Consider the following 20,328-nt stretch of genomic DNA (forward strand, 5'->3'; position numbering starts at 1 on the left):
ATTACGTCTTGACTTTGGAATATAGGCTGGATACTGTCTGTCTTCTGTATATTTTCTTGGTCGATCTTCCTTCTGCCCTATGCTTGTGAGACTCACCAGCCTGGATGTTGATAAACTCCCTTGTTTCCTGGCTTTCTCTTGAATATGGCCAATGAGGCATTAGAAGGAAACAAAAGATCAGGAGGACAGTGAGTACCAACTAGATAGCACTTCCGTGGAACTTTCTCAGGCAAGGTAGGTGGTCACGTGTTAAGTGGTCTCTTTGCTGCATCCAGTTGGCTCTTTAGGAATAGGGTGATAAATATATTGTTGTTACTAGCTCTGTGGATTTCAGAAGCCACTTTTCTTAGTTTAAGAGAATTTAGCTTCTCCCCCCCCCTAAAAAAAAGAAGAGAATTTAGCTTTCTTAAAACCAGCCACACTTTTATAAATTGAACCTTTATTAAGATCTCTTCCCATCTTCCAGTTTGAGAGTTCTTTCCTAGGAGGGACATGTGAATGCCTTTACCTTCTTTTCTTATGCATATTAGAGTTATTTTGATAGGCAATACACCTAGTACAGTAAATTAAGAAATAAAAACCAGCAGAGTGATATGGTAGGCATATAAATGAAAAACATTTGGTCTTTCTTTTCTTTTGTGAGACTGTTTCCTTTAAAATTTTTGTGCTTGCCAGGCACCGGTGGCTCATGCCTGTAATCCTAGCTACTCAGGAGGCTGAGATCTGAGGATTGTGGTTCAAAGTCAGCTTGGGCAAGGAGAGTCTGTGAGACTCTTATCTCCAATTAACCACCAGAAAAATGGAAGTGGTGCTGTAGCTCAAGTGGTAGAGTGCTTGCCTTGAGCTGAATTGCTCAGAGACAGTGCCCAGGCCCAGAGTTCAAGCCCCACGACTGACAAATAAAAACATTAAAAAAATAAAAATTTGTACTTACTATGATGTGTTCCGTGAAAACATTTTAAAGCAATAGCCTGAATATTGAGTATGTTTCAAAATTGTTGTCCCTATTTACTAAACATGCTAATGTCTGCAAATGAGTTAAAAAAAATCTTGAAATTAAAAAGTAAATATTAAATCAAATATAGATTGTAAAAATAAACCAATTAAAAATAAATTTATTAAAATAACATTTTCTTGAAGGAAAAGCACTAAGAACAGCAAAGCAGCATCATGGGAAGTGTCTTATTTAGTGTTTATAACAACTGTCTGACAAAACTATATGGAACACAAGACTAGTGTAACTCAATCATGGTTTAGAAATGGACCAAGACCCACATCTGTCTGTCTTAAATGTATGTCCTTCATGTCATTACTCCTCTTACTACTAGACTATAAATGCTAGTTTTAAACAATTTAAATGCTAACTAATCAACTTTCAGGTAATAATGCTTGTAATCATTTATAGCTTGGATACTTAATATGAGTCTGTCTATCATTGTTCTTTTTGGTCTGCAGTATTTATAAGGCACTACAGAAAATCCCCTTTTTTATAGAACAAATTGGGAGTCATTTTTCTAGTACATTATAAATTATATACATGTCTGTACCTGTATGAATGCATATTTTCTCTCTATATATATTTTATTATACACCTAGGAGTCAGGCCTTGATTTTATTTTCTAAAGTGGTCTGAGGAATAGACAAGCTTTTGATTAATAATACCTAGAACTTACAAAATGTATTCTTATTATTTATTGTAATTATTATTTGATGGCACGGGACTTTGAATTTAGAGCCTTGCTTTTGCTAGGCTACCACTTCACCATAAAAGCCATATGTCCATCCTTTTTTGCTTTTTAAATTATTTTTCAGCTAACGTGTCACATTTTTTGCCCAGATTGGTCTTGAACCAGGATCTTTCCACTCATGCCTCCCACGTAACTAGGATTACAGACATGAGCCACGAAATATATTCTTAATACAAAACTTTCACCACTATTGTGGTAGATAAAGTCATTGAATACTGTCTTTAGAGTTACGTTTTTACACTAGGACGTAGAAGAATGATAAAAGACATTGCGTGGGAATGCCCTTTTTTCTGTAGAGAGAAAAAGCTCTATTGACTCCCAAGAGTCGGTTTTTGCCTCCAAAATTTATATGGTGAAATACTAACCTCTAGTGTGGCAATATTAGGAAGTTGGGCTTTGGGAGATTATTAGGCCACAGGGTAGGGGAGGAGGGGGAACCCCTCACCAATGGGATTATTGTCCCTATAAAAGAGGCCTCGGAGGGCTTCCTGGCTCTCCTTTTACCATGTGAAGAGATAAGAAGTTGGCAGTTTGCATCCGGGAAGGGAGCCCACCAGGACTCTAGCATGCTGACATCCTGGTCTTGGACTTCTTGCCTCCAGAACTGTGAGAAACAAGTTTCTGTCATTTATACCCGCTCTAGTCTGTATTCTTTCTTCTATCAGGACAACTAATATATTAGCATCAGTCCTTTGTTTTGACAGGCCAACTATTATATTACTATATTAAATTAATATATTGGTATATGTAATGTAGTAGCACATTAAAAGTACTGAGAAAACCTACAGTTAATGGTTAAACTTAAGTCTAGCTTAGACCTTTTTTTTCCATTTAAAATACATCACTATCTCAGGAAATATGCCTAGGCAATTTTCAACATATGAAAATTGTTTTAACTTTAAAAATGCAACTCATAGATATTAATTAGTCAGAATGACTAGTCCTCTTTAACTTAATACCTAGTATATAGTTAAATATGACTGTCTTTTTTCTTGCTGTTTATTTTTTATAATGATAGAAGAATTTTGTTTTGGTAAATGCCCTTCTTCAATCTGTGAGATTTGCTTACTGTTGATCTGTTCACTGGTTTGGCATGAATATTCTATCATGAATTATACTCAGAATCCTGAGTAGTTAATATGCATGACATGTATAAAAGATCTTTACAAATTGGACTTTTTCTTTCTTCAGTTCTTCCTGGCCACACTGTTTTTGTCACATTATACTTTCTGTAGTTCTTTCCAAAGCAGTGGAATGTGCTCTGTTCCAAGTATATCAGAGAATCTTAGCTTAAGTTTTACATTTTCCTGAAAACCATTTTAAATTTTCCATTATTTTCTCTTTTTAACACTTCAGAACACTTATTCCTACAACAAAACATAGCCATTATCTGTAAGTTTTTAACCCTTTGACTAAAGAGTTATTGGAATCAAACAAAACAACAACAAAAAGGTCAAAGATGTATTTTTAAATAGGTTGGAAAGTTCTTAAATTTTAGCTTGCAGATATTGAGTACATATTGGGAGTCAGAAAATCATGGTCACTGATACAATAACAAGAGGATCATGGCAATGGAAAGATGGAATTTAAGAGGATCACATATATGGCAGATGATAGATTCCATTTCTAGGGCAAGTCACTCATCTGTAGGATGAGTGAAAATAGCCTCAGCTCTTAGCTCTGTCAGGCTGTGTTTTATTGATAGTGGGCCTTCTTTCTTACCTGAAGTCTTGCTCTTCCTAGAATATCCTATATCATCTGACTGACCAAAGCAGTTATATGAAGGCTTGACCATTTCTGTCTGATGGAGAGCAACTTCCACAGGCAGTACTCACTAAAGAGTTCAATGAGATTCTGTTGGATCTGTCTTCCATCTTGATTTTTTTTTCTGTTGATCCGATCTTATTTGTTGCCTCTGTTTTATAGGATTGGATCCCTAAAACACACCTAGCACCCCAAAATTTAACTCAGCATCTTCTTTTGAAAGATGCAACTATAATAATATGTAACAAAGCTGAAAGGAAGGATAGTTAGCAAGGCTAGAAACATACTGTCTTCATACGAAGAGATTTGATATTCAAAATAAGAGTGACATTTATGAAATATTTCTACAATTGTTTATTGTTTCCCTTATTTCTCAATGAAAAAGTTTTTTTTAATGATTTTTGTTAAAACAAATCTTACATACTCTGTGCTTATTAGTACAAGTGCAAGAATTCAGATATAATATATATCCATATAGTTGTGACAATCCATAGTAATATAGGACAAGTATATATTTAGTAATAAATTTCATTCCTTCATAAAGTAAAGGCAGTGTTAGCACAGTTCCAAGCAAAAAGTAGACATGTAACATTCTGGTGGATTTTAGAGACACTATTCCAGGACTGTGTTTTCTGTTTCTCATGGTATCTTTTTACTTTAATAACAACTAAGTTCTATTTAGAGTTCACTGAACATAAAGCTATTTGTAACCACTTTCACATTAATAACTTAATTTGATCCACCCAATGACCACATAAGTAGGGTTTCTATTTTCATTTTATAAATGGAGAAATTGAAATTCAAAGAGATGCTTAGTAATTTGTCCATAGATTTGTAATAGATTTGTCCATAGTTTGTAATAGTCAGAGATGAGATTTGAACCTAATAGTACTCTCACTCAAACTCTATTTTACCTTTCCCTGGAATAGCCAGAAGAAATAGGGAAGATGTAATGAAGCGTTGGGTGGATCAGTTCTTCCTCTTCTTCCTCTTTTTCCCTTTTATTTTTGTTGGTCATGGGTCTGGCCTGGGCACTGAGCCACAGTGTCACTTCGATTTTCTGTTGGTTAATTGGAGATAAGAGTCTCATGGACTTTCCTGCCCTGACTGGCTTTGAACCACGATCCTCAGATCTCAGCCTCCTGAGAAGCTAGGATTACAGGCGTGAGCCACCAGTGCCCAATGGTCAGTTCTTCTTGATAGTTATTTTCATGAAGTTTGAGGTTACAAAAAAACCCCAAACTTCTGATTTTAGATATTAGATTATAAAGTCTCTTTCTCTCTTTGTTTCTGACAGGAATTTTGTGATCTTAAAAAACTAAGAATCCTAGATGTAGCTGGAAATATTATTCAGATATTTCCATCAGGCGTAAGTAGAGTTGATTTTTATTACATTCGAAAAACAATTTTGTTTATGCTACTGGGAATATGAATATAAGAGCAGCCAGTAAATGCTGTAGTAATTGGAACCTTGAAGTATACAAATGACTCAAAGATTTGCTTTATTTCAGAATTTAAAAACTTGGTCTTTCTTTTCCTTTTCGCTCTTGTTTGAACTAAATGAACTTTGCTATCATAAATATTTTAATACATCAGTTATGATTAAATATTTTGGTTATGACATACTGCTTTTGCTTACTTTAGAGTTTTTGAAATATTACTTTCTAAGGTATAAGTTTTTGTTCCTTGTAATTAATCCAAAGGTGACACTTTTATTAGTTGTTTTAAAGATATAAACCATTAAGAGTTTATCTTTTCATTTGGAAATAAATTTTGATATTTTTCAACTTTAAATAATGAAGACTTGGTGACTTTTAGCTCTTGGAAAATAGTTTCTAATATTGCATCTTTATATACAAGTGAACATGAGTCACTATTCAAGGAAATATGTAGAAGTCTATTAATCTAGATAGTGCTCTAAAATTAGCTGTTGAACCACTAATTACTTTTTTTTCCTGAATGTTTGAGTCCAAATTGAGTTTCATACTTTTCCATCCTTTAGAGAAGTATCTTATACTGATGATAATTCAAATATGATAAAATAAGTTCAAAGTAGATTTTAGGGAAAATGACTTTATATATAATGTAATATGCTTTATATAAAATAATATGCTATAGATAATGTAGTTTTTCCTAAATATGTAAATGTGTGTATGTATCTACATATTGCCCTTTTAACCATTTCAGGTGTATTTATAGTTTGACACAAAATATTTTAACAGCGTCCATTGTCACTATCCATTCCATAACTTGTGCTGGTACCAAAAAAGCTTGAAATCAGAGCCCCATGATTTTGCTTGGCTTCATTGCTTAGGCTGGTATTCTACTATTTTAGTGATTCCTTGAGTCTTCCATACCTCTTTTATCTTTCTCAACAGAAATTTAGTGTCATTAGAAAAATTCACCACTCTCTTTTTAGAAACTTGTAGCAGGTTAAGATGTGATACTCTGCCTCCTCTCTGGTAACCACCATTCTATTTTCTTTCTATATGAATTTATTCTTTTGTCCTTTTTTTGTTTTCTTTTTTGTTCGTCGTGGGGCCTGAACTCTAGGCCTAGGTCCTGTCCCTCAGCTCTTCAGTTCAAGGCTAGTGCTCTACCACTTGAGCCACAGCACCACTTCTGGCTTTTTCTGCTTATGAGTAATGGAGTAATCCTGAGTAATTGAATCCAGGGCCTCATGCATGCAAGGCAAGCACTCTATCACTGAGCCACCTTCTCAGCCCTCCTCTGTAATCTTTTTTTAAAATAAGTTTTTTATTGTGAAAATACTGTACAGGGGGGTTACAGTTACATGAACCAAGGTAATGAGTACATTTCTTATCAAGCATTATTACCTCCTCCTTTGTTTTTCCCCTACCATCCCTTCCCTCCCACCTCTTCAACTACACTTCCCTCCCTTCACGTTGTACGCTTTATATGACTAAAATCATATACCAGTTGTCCTTTCTGACTGGCTTATTTCACTTAGCACAATGTCCTTATGTGCGCCAACACTGTAGTGTCAGAATTTCTTTTCATTTTTAGGTTGAGTAATATTCAAAATATTACTTGTGTATGTATTAAATTTTGTCTATCCATTTATCTGTGGGTGAACACTTGGTTATTTCCATCTTTTGGCTCTTCTGAGTGATGCTGCTCCCAACATCCATGTATAAATATTTATTCTAGTTTCTATTGGGAAGTAGAATTATTGAATTACATAGAAATTTTGTGTTAATGTTTAAAGGTGTCAATACACTATCTTCAAAATTTATAGTTTTACTCAAAATAAGATGTTTTTAAAGTTGACCTGGTAAATGCTACATGTATTTACTCAGGCTGTATTTCTTCATTTAACTCTCTATACCTACCTTGTTTCTCTTAACTTTCAAAGAAGCCTTCAATGCTATCTCTTCCATGGTACAATTGGACTTAGTCTTTTCAAAGATGTCTTGCTTTAGACTGTGAATCTTCTAAAAAAGATTTTTTTTCTCTCTCAATACTTTTAGAGATAGCATTTATTCTGGTTATGATCTGGTTTTGAATATCATTCATTGTAACAAATGTGGGCAATAAATAAGAATAGAGAGAGCAAAATTTAAGGTGCCTCTAAGTTTACCTCTCAGAAATAATGCTTACAGAAGTATTTCTTCAAGTATCTCATACTATTTTACAAACAAAATTGAAACTGTACTATGTAAAAAGTGTATATCTTCTTTTTTTTAAATTTTATTTTATTTGTGAACATACTGTACAGAGGAGTTACAATTACATGGGCAGGATAATGCGTACATTTCTTACCAAGCATTGCAGCCTCCTCCTTTGTTTACCCTTCACATCCCTTCCCAGCCTCCCCCTTCCCCCCCAATCCCAAAGTGTATATCTTCTTTACTCAACATTATATATTGAACACTTTCCTTAAACTACTGTTCTTCAAATACTCCATTTCTAATGAATAGTTATTCTATTTTCCTTTATCCTATGTTTACTTTATTTTACATTTTTATTTATTGATGGAATTGGATTAGATTTTGAAGCTATAAGCCACTGAGGACAAAGATGATCTATAATAAAGTGCCTTTTATTTGCATCCTTTTTTTTTTTAGGGGTGGGAGTGACATTTCCAAAATATGCCTTGTTATGGATACTCAACGATCTATGGAAACACAGTCTGTTGTTTAGTTAGTTCAGAAACCAGTGATGCTTGGTGTAAGAGTTTCCTATGGCTACCATAACAAAGTACCACAAACTTGGGTTTAAGTCTTCTTAAAGGGTACAAGTCCTTGGATTGTGGTCCACCCTAATTTAGTATGACTTCATCTTAACTAATTATATCTGCAAAGACTCTGTTTACAAATAAGTTCACATTCTGAAGTTCTGAGTACACATGAAGTTTGGGTGGATGAAGCAACACTATTTAATCCATTACAGTTTGGTAGCATATTGAGATTTTATACTCTGTCTGTGAAATAGATAGGTCTCTCCTCTGTGAAGAACTCAATTCAATGAGCGAATATTTGATATTTCTTCTGTGGCTAGTTGTCTCCCAAGTGTTGGGCTTAAAGATTTGCAGATTTCCTCCCCTCACGTAACTCTGAAGAGGCAGATGAACAAATATAGTTGCTACCTGTAGGAACTTCGCGATTCACATTTGAAAGAATCTCTAGAAATTAAGAGAGATAAATACAGAAATGTAGGATTAGAAAAGTTGATGGAACTAATATTAACTAGCTTGGAAATAAAAGAGGATGAATAGGTGGGAATTTCATTGTGAAGAAAGTGACTATTTGTTATCATAGTTTTTGATAAGGGAAAGAAAAAATACATTGTCATTTGCTATTGAAGATTTGGATAGCATCAGAGGGATTTGAGGGAGAACAGAGTTACTATTGTCTCCTGTGTCTAAAAGAAAAGATAGAAAACTGTCTTTGAAGTGATTGTGATTAAGTATTTTTAACAGAGAGAAAGAAATTATTGAGATTTTCAAAGTTTTTTTTAACAGTATTGGAAGTAATATTAAGCACATCATCTTTTTCCTGATTCTTCTTTCCCTCAGAGGCACAGTTATTTTCCAACCTGCTTTTGAAGAAATATTGAACCCCCAAAAGTGAGAAAACATTTTAACAATCATCAACAGGGCACACCTTGAGGTTTACCTTTGATATGAATCTTATGCCAAAGATACAGAACACTGCAATCCCACAGGAAACTTCACTTTGTCTGAATCCTTCATTAGCCATCTATCCAGCGATGACTACTTTCCAGATCAAGAAATGGTATTAGCAGTGGTTTTTTCAGGGCTTACAATTTTTAGTTATCTAGTAATTTTCAGGCTTGCAAAGCAAATTTCGGTGTTACAAAAATTTATTCTACAAAGACAAATGGGAAATTATTGTTCCTATTTGGAGTCGAGGCTGTTGAGGCTCTAGAGAATTTACTGAATGTCTTTGTTCTCAAATTTGAGTACACATTAGAATCCACTGGATGGCATGTTAAAACCCAAAAGACTGGGCCTCTCTCCCAGAGTTTCTGAGTCAGTAGTGGGGAACCCAAGGATTGCACATTTATTAAGTTCTCAGGTGATGCTGGTGCTGCAAGTCTGTGGGGACCTCACTTGGGGAACCTCTGGCCTACATTACAAATAAGTAGTGGATCTCGACCTAGCATTTCACCCTTCTTGACATATCTGAGGAATCTGTTCTTTGTCTCAGGACTGACCAGCAGGGAATGTCCCTGTGACAATATACAAAATAAATAAGGCATTTCTCTTTTCTCACTGGGAGTTTGAGTTCTGAAAATTTCACTGTGTCCTTGACTAAAATGATTCTTAAGGAACGTTCCTCAAACAATAGGATGTTTGTATACTCTGAAAAGTTCTTCACAAAACTAGAATTTTTGATGTGAGCACGAAGAATTCCTCTAAAGTTGGAGCTGAGATTTATGTGTTGCTTAGTAAGTTAGCCTTACTTAGCCATGTTGTAGACCTCCATGGTTTGTTTGTTTATGCCATTAATGAAACTCATTTGGTGTTTGTTCATCAACTAATATGAAAGCAGATAGAACTAGTTTTTATTTATTTTTAATTTTAACTTTTGTCAATCATGAGGCTAGGCCCTGTCCTTGCACTTTTGTGTTCAAGTCTAGCTCTCTACCACTTTAAGCCACAGCTCCACTTCCAGTTTTCTGGTGGTGGTTAATTGGAGATAAGAGTCTCACAGACTTTCCTTCTTGGGCTGATTTTAAGCCAGTATCCTCAGATCTCAGCTTCCTGAGTTGCTAGGATTACAGGTGTGAGCCACCAGTGCCCAGCTTTATTTATTTATTTACTTTTTGGCAAGTGATCTTCACATCTTACTTGAGATGAAATTTAAGAAGGGAAATCTTCATCATATTATTTTTAATTGAATATGAGTTTTGTCTTAAGTTGGCTGGTTCCAGTTTGGATATGAAACTCATGTTTAGCTGACCCAATTTTACATCTACAGATCAATATGAGTTTATGAGAAAAGGCTTTGACTCTTAAGAAATGTGTTTTAAAGTTATAAATCATAGCTAATGCCACATTTTCCATGGTTACTGCTTTCTTTCCATTTCAGATCTAACGTTCATTTGACTGTGTAGCTTCCTTAAACAGACGCTAGGAAGTGGCGCAAGCAGTAGAGCGCTAGCCTTGAGCTGAAGAGTGCAGGGACAACGCCCAAGCCCAGAGTTCAAGCCCCAACTAGTATATGTCTGAGACAAGCAGAAAAGGTCAGATAAGTTGATGTTAGGTGAAATGAACCCCAAGATAAGGACTCAAATGGTTTTACTTTCTTGCTATTGGTTCTAACATAGTTATAAGGTGATTTTTTTGTTGCTTTGTATGTCCCTCCCCAACAGTATAACCTCTGTTTTCACTGTATTTGATGTTGGTATAATTTGGGAAGGGGAAGGGAAAAAACATATTGTTTAAACAGGGATCCAGGTGGACCTATTGCAACAAAGAAAGGTACAAGATGCTATGCTGAAAAAACGAATTTTACTACCTTGGTGGGGTCGGGGGAGGGCAGGTATGGTAAGGGGAAACAAAGGAGGAGTCAGCAATACTTGATAAGAAATGTACTCATTACCTTGCTCATGTAATTGTAACCCCTCTGTATGGTATTTTCACAACAAAAAAAAACTTATTAATAAAAAAACAGATGCTATGTCAACATTAAGAACCTTAAGTATTTTGTGTATTCCAAGGTTTGTGGGTGGATTGTGTCTTTATAAGAAAATACATAGCAATATAAAGCATATGCAATGGTGCTGTCATGAGAAAATTATGCTTGGACTATTTATGGAAAATAATAGCAATAACACCTATTCTATCAGTACTCCTTTTGCTATTAAAAGTTCTCTTAAGTGTATCATAAATCAAATTTGAAGATAAAAAAGGCATTTTTCCTTTTACAGTATGAGAAACACAGAAGGAAAGAATATACAAGAGCTTTCCCAGGGACACAAATCATTTGAAAAGTTTAGAGAAGATTTGAATCCACTATTCCCAAACCAATACTAATTTTTCACAACTTAATGATTTGTCTGCTTTTGACCTTAGACATATAAGTCAATTACACTATGTCTCATCTTTTTTCCAGTACATACTTAGGATATTAATACTTGTATCCATAAAATTACTGAGAAAGTTAGTGATCAACAAAGAATAGAATGAGTGAAGAATTAGGTGAAATGATGTATATATGCCTTTTTTTAGGGTCTTGGCCCATGGTTTGCATTCAGTTTTCTTTTCATGGTGCTGAGGGTCAAATATATGCATGCTATTCAAGTGCTGTTCCATTGAGCCGCATTCCCTGCCCCATTTTCTTTTCATTTTAAGGACTGATATAAGTGCAACTCATCCCAAGTTCAGGGATTTGTTTGAAGGTTTTTGAAACCTGAATAATTCTTTTATAAAACATTTTTTATTGTGAAAATACTATACAGAGGGGTTACAATTACATGGGCAAGGTAATGAGTACATTTCTTATCAAGCATTGTTGCCTCCTTTGTTTCCCCTTCCTATCCCTTCCCATATCCACGCGCCGCCCCCCCCCCAAAGTTGTAAAGTTCGTTTTTCAACATAACGACCTGTATATCTCATTGTACCAATGGGTCCACTGCTATCCCTATTTAAACTTGAATAATTCTAACTTGCAAACTCTTTGCGTAACCACTGGTCTGTAACCAAGGCTTTACGAGGGCAGTGCAATCTCAGCAGCACACACTGCTTGCCAGCATCTATGGTTTTTTTTTCCAGAATTGTTATTCCAAGTTACTTTTCTTATAAATAACGTTTATATTCTTCTGGCCTACCTTAGTTATACAATATAACATAACCCACAAATTATTTATTAGAGGATGTCTTCCCTTCCTAGGATCTTCTATTTTTTCTATTTATTTCTCTCTGATTCCTTTCCTCTTTCTCTCAGCTCATTTGATTTCTGATTATGACTGTGTTTCTTTCAAAAATAGGACCCTTTGTCACTGAACTCCATTTTCCTTAAGACTTTTACACAGCTTGTCATCTATTGCTTGTCCTAATGTCCGTTCTTTTCCTTGTCCTAATGTCCGTTTAACACAACCTCTCTATTTATAGCCAATGGTGGCTGGTTGTTTTGTTCCATTTTGGTCTGAATCCACATTGGAATTATATATATAGTCGGTTGTGGGGCCTGAACTCTGGGCCTGGACGCTGTCCCCCAGCTCTTCCGCTCAAGTTGAGCACTCCACCACTTGAGCCACAGCGCCACTTCTGATTTTTCTAGTGGTTTATTGGAGATAAGAGTCACACAGACTTTTCCTGCCCCGACTCACTTTGAACTGTGATTCTCAGATCTCAGCCTCCTGAGCAGCTAGGATTACAGGCGTGAGCCACTGGCGCCTGGCTGGAATTATATTTTTGACTCTAGATTCCTGACCTCGGTTTGCTGTAATCTGTACCTGATCCTTGTCTTAATTCTTAAAGCATAAATATTTCACAAGTACTTCAGTTGTCTTAGTTACTTGTCAAGGATTGGATACAAACAGAAGGAAGCCATTTTATTTTTGAATACTCTCACCTTCAAATAAATCTTCATTTACCTTCAACAGAATGGTTCCCATATCTGTCAGGTTATACATAAATATATACATGTGCACATTTGCACTCTTTTTTTTTTTCTTTGGGTCTGGTTGTGGGCCCTGAGCTCTGGGCCTGGGTGCTGTCCCTCAGCTCTTCAGCTCAAGGCTAGCGCTCTACCACTTGAGCCACAGAGCCACCTCTGGCTTTTTTCTTTTTGCCTATGTAGTGCTGAGGAATCAAACCCAGGGCCTCATGCATGCAAGGCAAGCACTCTACCACTGAGCCACCTTCCCAGCCCTTGCATTCTTTTTTAATATATATTTTTTTATTGTGAAGATACTGTACAGAGGGGTAACAGTTACATGAGTAAGGTAATGAGTACATTTCCTATCAAGCAGTATTATCCCTCCTTTGTTCTTCTCCTACCATCCCTTCCCTCCCCACACTTGCATTCTTTAGGAGACCATTTAGTTGAAGTCAGGAGTACTATTTTTTGAAATTGAACACTTAGAGAATAGCTACTACTTCAACATATCCATGATCAAAAATGACTTTGATTAGGCCAATAATCACAATAAAATTATAGGAAAGAAACTCCTTAGAAATGTGAAATTATGTTGTTTGCCTTATATTAAAAGCTTTTTTGGAAACTTTGAATGCTCTTTTGCAAGATGCTTAGAAAACAGCTTTAAAATAAGAAAACAATGACACACAAGAAAATGTCCATAAAGTTGTGGTCAAGAACATTCTCAAATATCCCCACAATGGAGTGATCTGGGTTGAGTGTCTATGTTGCTTTAAGTGCCATGAGAAAATCTAGTTGCCTGTTTTAGTCCTCTACTATTCTGCCCCTCTTGTGTAGCAGTATTATAGATCATTTGCTGCATTTAGTTCTTGTTCCCATGTTGGTAGTTTATTTTCATTTTCTGCTGAATATTAAAACCGTATCCTCTCCTTGAAGCTCATTAAATGCCTCTCTAAAATTTGACCCTGATTTGAAAATAGTATATTTTTCTTCAGTTGTCAATGCTGCTTTAAGTGACTCAGTTTATTAGAAGACATACATTTAAAACAACATTTAGTGACCTTTAAAGAAATGGGACACAAGCCAACGCTTTTCTAATGGAAACCCCTTGTGGGCTCTGAGGTTTTATGTAAGTGATGTAAGCTTAGCTAATATAGAATTAGTGAGTTCCAAAACTTGACTAAATGCTTTCTCTGACACTACTTTTATGAGAATGAGATCATTTTTTCTGCTGTTTCTTATTTGGGGGTAGGTGGGAGTGGGTAAAGAGGAGAGTACTGAATTATATGTTATTACTACTTTTACTATTTTAAATCTGAAATGTCATGAGATAGACTTTTTTTGCAATGAAAAGCATACAGAAAATTTATGACATATTACTCTTGATGTAATGATGAGTTTTGTTAAAGCTCTCATTTAAAAATTGAGCTACCAATTAAATTAGGAGGTATAACTTTTACTCTGCTCATCTAAGTTAAGTTATATGGCCTGTCTTTCCATTTCTATATGGTCTTATTAAATTCAGGCTGGTGCTAAATTTCTGTATATTTTAAATACTGCAAAAGGACCCCGTAGCACATGATGTAGTGGATGATTGAACAATATTTGGCTCTCAGTTAAACCCTTGAAAAATTTAGTCTTCTAGCCTGGTAGTAATGACTTAATTAAAGAGACACTCTTCTCACTTAAGAGATAACATGAGCATTTGCTAATAAGATCAAAATCAGAGCTTTTTTCCTTTTTTTCTGGTCCTATAAATGTATTTTAAATGATTTTTTTTGGTCAGGTCAGCATTTCTTCAGAGACTAAATGCAGTAAAATTGAGAGATAGAGAGAGGGGGGGCAGAGTGAGAGTGAGAGTGAGAGGAGAGAGAGAAGTATTTTAAAGAGATTTTCTGGGTCTGATATTGTAGGAGAATGGAAGGTTTGCTTGCTAGCATACTTAGGCCCTGGGTTGAATGAAAAAGAGAAAGGAGAGAGATGTGAGAGAGATTATGGAAGAAATAGTAGGAAAGAAATAAGAGAGAAGGAAAGAGAGAGAAAGAGCGAAGAGAGAGAGAGGAGCGAGAGGAGAGAAGAGATGACAGCAGGAGAGGAGGAGAGGAGAGGAGAGAACTCGGAGTGAAATTCAGTAGTGTGGCATACATTCATCCCGTTTTAAGGACACATCTCAATTTAGATGACAAGTTCTCTCCATCTTTCCTCCTGCATCTCCTCAAATGAGCTTGGGGATGACAAATATATTTGCCTCTTTTCATTGATGTATTCCAAATACCTGGAACAGTGAGTGCCTAGCACCTAATAAATACTTGTTAGAGATAGCTTAGATTGTCAAAAGCCAAGTAGTACTGCTGGCATCCCGCCCCAGAAAATGAAATGGTGAATGTATAATGTATATTAATTGGATGAATGATTGAATGAATGAATGAATGAATGGCTGATAACAGCCATTGTCTGTATTCTCTTTCTTTCTTTCTTTTTTTTTCCCCCAAATCTAATATCCACAAATCACATGCATTGGGAGGGCTTCAGGAGTCCTCTTTGTTTTTTTTTTATAATTTAATTTTATTTTATTTGTGAACATACTGTACAGAGGAGTTACAATTACATGGGCAGGATAATGCATACATTTCTTACCAAGCATTGCAGCCTCCTCCTTTATTTACCCTTCACATCCCCAGGAGTCCTCTTTGACATTGACATGAAACTCATCTTCATCTTAAATCTATGATTGTATATTGCTTTCCTGGCTCCATTCTTCCAAGGACTCTTTGTTCATCAGTCTTCCAATATATATGGCTCTGGTTAGGAGCCATATATATTATAGTTATATTTCCTTTTAAATTTTATCCTGTAATTACAGTTATATGAAACCTTTATATAACTTTCCTTGGCTGCCAAGAAGTTTAGAAAACATTAAGAGATTACAGTTTTAGGATCATCATCTATTTTTATGTTTTGATCTCTGATTTCATTGGCCACAACTTATACATCTTTTTATTACAAAGCAGCTTGATTTCTTGGACTATACATTAAAATGGAAACCAAACTGAAAATAAAAACCCAGCTTCTGGCTGAGAAGATATCTCTAGAGATTTCTAAGGCTCCCTATATTAGATTGCAGGGTATTTCAAAATATTTGATTTGCTGTCGGCAGTAAGAGTAGGAGACAGGGAGATCAATTTTCTCATTATTCCCAAGATTTTATGGAGTTAGGATCAAATAAATTTGTAGAAATCTGTTTGGTACTTCATAAATGTCCACTTTCCCTAGCCTTTTTCCCCCTTTGTAGATTGGAGATGAGGCATAGTGGTCCCACAGGTACAGTGATTAGTGTTAGTAAAGAGTGAAGATTCTAGAACATGATGAGAGAAATCACTATTCTTGACTATTTTCAAAAAGATGCTAAACCAACACTGTCAGAGCAATAATTATGCCAAGAAATAAAAAGTAGTTATTTCTTTACTACAATCAGGGCAGGTTTTAACTTAGGAAAATCGACAGTGTAATCAATTCCATTAGTTACGAGACTAATGTTTAAAGACAGAACTGCTCTTGCAACTTTTCTACTTAAATGACTAAATGACTAACCCTTACACATTCAGGAGCATTCTGGGATATTCTGACTCAGACTGTGAAAGAACAAATGTGTGAAAAGGAATGGTAAGTAATAAACTGGAAACAAAAACTTCATATTTTCTAATACTTGAAGAGTATTGTTTGAAAATGAACTCACATTTGTAATATTTTTAAACTTCATGAGGAATTATAGTTTTCCTGTATTTCCATATTGTGAATGCTCTCACTGTGGTCCATTTCAATCCACTAAATCTGATGTCATGGAAAGCCTGGTTAAGAATTGGTGGTTGAACATGGCTCACTCAAGTTAGTACCCATCAGCATATTTGTGGTAGTGACTTTGACAACAATGAATGAGGATTTTAACGATATTCTGTGGATCCAGGAACATAAAATGTCTGTTAATCTTCTGGTATCTTCAGTATTTTTCTACAAGTTTATGCAATTTTTATTGTAGAGATCTTTCACATCCTTTATTAGATTTATTGCTAGGTATTTTCTTGTTTTTGATGCTGTACTAAATGAGTTTGCTTTCTTGATTTCTTTCTCAGTCTTTTCTTTATTGGTATTTAGAGAAATGATTTCTTTTTGTATGTAAACTGTGCTGCTACTTGACCAAAGATATTTATTATATCAGGATTTACAACTATAGTTTCTTTAAAAAATTTACTTTATTGTAAAAGTGATGTACAGAGGGATTACAGTTACATAAGTAAGGTAATAAGTACATTTCTTTTCGAACAGTGTTACCCCCTCCCTTATTTTCTTCTGCTTTCTCTCCTCCCCTCCTCCCCAAGTTGTAAAGTTCATTTTCAGCACTGTCTAGTGAGTATCCCTAGTCAATTGGCTCACACTCTGTCCCAGTGTTTCTGTGATTCCCCCTCCCTTCCTCAAATCATATGAACTTATATCAAGACAAAGGTACACAAATCAGAAACAGCGATCACAGGGAATAAACCAGAGGAGAAAAAAAAAGAAAGACAAAAACAGTAACTGTAAATAGTACACTAACAAGAAAAGAAAAACAAAAGTGACAGCAACAACAAAACACCCTCTTATTTCCATGTCATGAATTTCTTTCAATTAACATCATTTCATATGGTCATATCCTCATAGCTATTGTGCTATTGTGCTGTTGTGATCCTTGCTAGGATTATCCTAGCCATATACTAATTATTACAAATGAGGGAAACCATGGAGCCTATTTTTCTTTGGGTCTGGCTTACTTCATTTGATATGATTTTTTCCAAGTCTCTCCATTTCCTAACAAATGGGGCAATGTCATTCTTTCTGATGGAGGCATAGAATTCCATTGTGTATATATACCACATTTTCTTGATCCATTCATCTACTGAGGGGCATCTGCATTGATTCCATATCTTAACTATGGTAAATAATGCTACAATAAACATGGTTGTGCTGGTGTCATTACTGCAGGCTGATTTGTGGTCATTTGGGTAAATGCCCAGAAATGGGATCTTTGTCAAGATTTGGGAAGCTTAGTGAATAAACTTTATTTTATTGATTATATTTTCTGTGCTTGTAGCCTTTTGCACTGCTCCTCCTTTTTCTGTGTCCATTTGAAAGTTTGGTCTTTTAAACAGTATCCCAGATATTTCTAGATGCTGGTGGCTCATGCTTGTAATCCTAGCTTCTCAGGAGGCTAAAATCTGAGAATCTTGGTTCAAAGACAGCTCAGGCAGAAAAGTCCTGGTGACACTCGTATGTCCAGTTAACCACTCAGAAACTAGAAGTGGAGCTGTGGCTCTAAGTGTTAGGGTGTTAGCCTTGCACAAGGACAGTGTCCAGGCTCTGAGTTCAAGTGCCACGACTGACAAAAAACAAAACAAAACAAAACCAGAAAACAACAAAAAAAACCCCTCCAAAACAAAAGCAAGTAATTTATCATTGTGAATTCTTGTGGTTATTGTCATAGCTATTAGTATACACTTTTATTAAACTTCACAGTGATATTTAAAAACAGGACAGAATACTTAGAAAAAATACTGTTTAATAAAATATACTTTTATATATAGACATCTCAATGTAAAAGCGAGTTATTTATGAATTGATAATTAGAATTTTCTTAAGGAAATATATATATGTGTGTGTTTTTTCAACCTTGAGCTTTATAAACACAAGGAAAGGGTATATGCAGAACTGAATGTGATTTTTGTGTTTCCATAACTGAAGCAAAATTTCATTAACCTTCCCCTCGAGTCCCTTAGGATATTTTTTAGCCTAAGGCCTTCTTCAGATATAGTCGGAATATATTTTTATATTGTCAGGTAAGATTGAGCTTTGGAGGGTCACAAGTCATTGTGACACTTAAGATTTTTTTTTTTAATTGTATTTTATTTTATTTGAGAACATACTGTACAGAGGGGCTACAATTACATGGGCAGGATAATGCATACATTTCTTACCAAGCATTGCAGCCTCCTCCTTTGTTTACCCTTCACTTCCCTTCCCCGCCTCCCCCCTCCCCCCACCCAATTTTACCCCCCTCCCCCCACCCAATTATACCCCCCTCCCCCCCCACACCGACATTGTAAAGCTGGTTTTGACATGACATTTTGTACTTCTCATTGTTGCAACAGGTCCACCTGAATCCTTAAACGACTTGTTTGTCCCCATCTCCTCCACATGTTATACTGACATCAAATAAAGTGAAAGCGGGGGTTACACTGTGGGGGAGGGACATACAAAGCAACAAAGAAATAATCTTATAAATGCGTTAGAAACACATGCATGAAAGAAACGAAAACATTAAAATACATATTTAAGGGTTCGTTTTCCTAACATCACATTATCTGACCTTTTCTGCTTGACTCATACCTATACTAGATATTGCAAATAAGGGAAACCATGGGACCTATGTTTCTTTGGGCCTGGCTTACTTCACTTAATATAATTTTTTCCAAGCCTTTCCATTTCCTAACAAATGGGGAAATGTCATTCTTTCTGATGGAGGCATAGAATTCCATTGTGTATATATACCACATTTTCTTGATCCATTCATCTACTGAGGGGCATCTGGGTTGGTTCCATATCTTAGCTATGGTAAATAATGCTGCAATAAACATAGTTGTGCTGGTAGCTTTAGTGTGGTCTTGTTTGTATACATTTGGGTAAATGCCCAAAAGTGGGATTGCTGGATCATAGGGGAGATCTATGTGAAGTCTTTTGAGGAACCTCCGTACGGCTTTCCAAAGTGGTTGAACAAGTTTACATTCCCACCAACAATGAAGTAAGGTTCCTTTCTGTCCACATCCCCTCGAGCATCTGTTGTTGTTAGAGTTCTTGATTTTTGCTGTTCTAACTGGAGTGAGGTGATATCTCAATGTTGTTTTGATTTGCATTTCTTTTATGTCTAGGGATGTTGAACATTTCTTCATGTGTCTATTGGCCATCCTTCTTTCTTCTTCAGAGAAGCTTCTCTTTAAGTCTTTCGCCCACTTATTTATTGGGCAGTTGTTTCTTTGAGGATTTGTTGTTGGGTGGTTTAATTTTTTGAGTTCCAAGTATATTTTAGATATGAGACCCTTGTCCGTTGTATGGCTAGTAAAGATCTTCTCCCAATCGGTGGGCTTTCTATTGATCTTGCTAGCTATGTCATTTGCCCTGCAGAAGCTCTGCAACCTTATACAATCCCATTTGTCCAACCTTTCTTTGATTTGTTGTGTTTCCGGGTCTCTATTCAGAAAATTTCGGCCTGAGCCAAGGAGACCTAGGGTTTCTCCTATTCCATCCTGTAATGTTTTCAGAGTGTCTGCTTTGAGTTCAAGGTCTTTGATCCATTTGGAGTTGATTCTGGTGCAGGGTGATATATAAGGATCTAGCTTTAGTTTTCTACATGTAGTTAACCAATTTTGCCAGCACCATTTACTGAAGAGGCTGTCTTTCTTCCATTCTATTGTTTTAGCTTCCTTATCGAAGATTAGATGGCTGCACCTAAGATTTTTTTAACTTCCCCCATAAATCAGTTTTTATCTTCTTTGGAATTTTATCATGCCTTCATTGTAATGAACAAAGACAGCATAAGCTTTGAAAAAATATGTCTTACTGTTTTACCTTCTGGGCCAGATATGTGGGAAAATCCCCACACTTCTGAGAAAAGCTTACAATAATAAGCACAAATGGCA

At 35.7% G+C, this 20,328-nt stretch overlaps 1 protein-coding gene and 1 long non-coding RNA gene across 3 annotated transcripts in view; one reads left to right on the forward strand and one right to left on the reverse strand.

Moving 5' to 3' along the window:
* Positions 1-20,328, forward strand: part of Lrrc69 (leucine rich repeat containing 69) — a 73,148-nt gene that overhangs the window by 20,536 nt on the left and 32,284 nt on the right. The window contains exon 5 of one of the 2 annotated variants that reach the window (XM_069991039.1): positions 4,810-4,881. The exons of the other annotated variant lie outside the window; for it this stretch is intronic. Coding sequence (XP_069847140.1) covers positions 4,810-4,881 — 72 coding nt within the window. The remainder of the gene's footprint in view (positions 1-4,809; positions 4,882-20,328) is intronic. 2 annotated transcript variants of the gene reach the window in all.
* The window catches only part of LOC138805850 (uncharacterized), a 68,308-nt gene continuing 55,413 nt past the window's right edge, over positions 7,434-20,328 (reverse strand). Inside the window, exon 3 of the long non-coding RNA XR_011365652.1 lies at positions 7,434-8,157. This is a non-coding gene — a long non-coding RNA (uncharacterized lncRNA). The remainder of the gene's footprint in view (positions 8,158-20,328) is intronic.

The sequence above is a fragment of the Dipodomys merriami genome, unplaced genomic scaffold (genome assembly GCF_024711535.1).
Source record: "Dipodomys merriami isolate MVZ:Mamm:240054 unplaced genomic scaffold, mDipMer1.0.p SCAF_4, whole genome shotgun sequence".
Taxonomy (NCBI): domain Eukaryota; kingdom Metazoa; phylum Chordata; class Mammalia; order Rodentia; family Heteromyidae; genus Dipodomys; species Dipodomys merriami.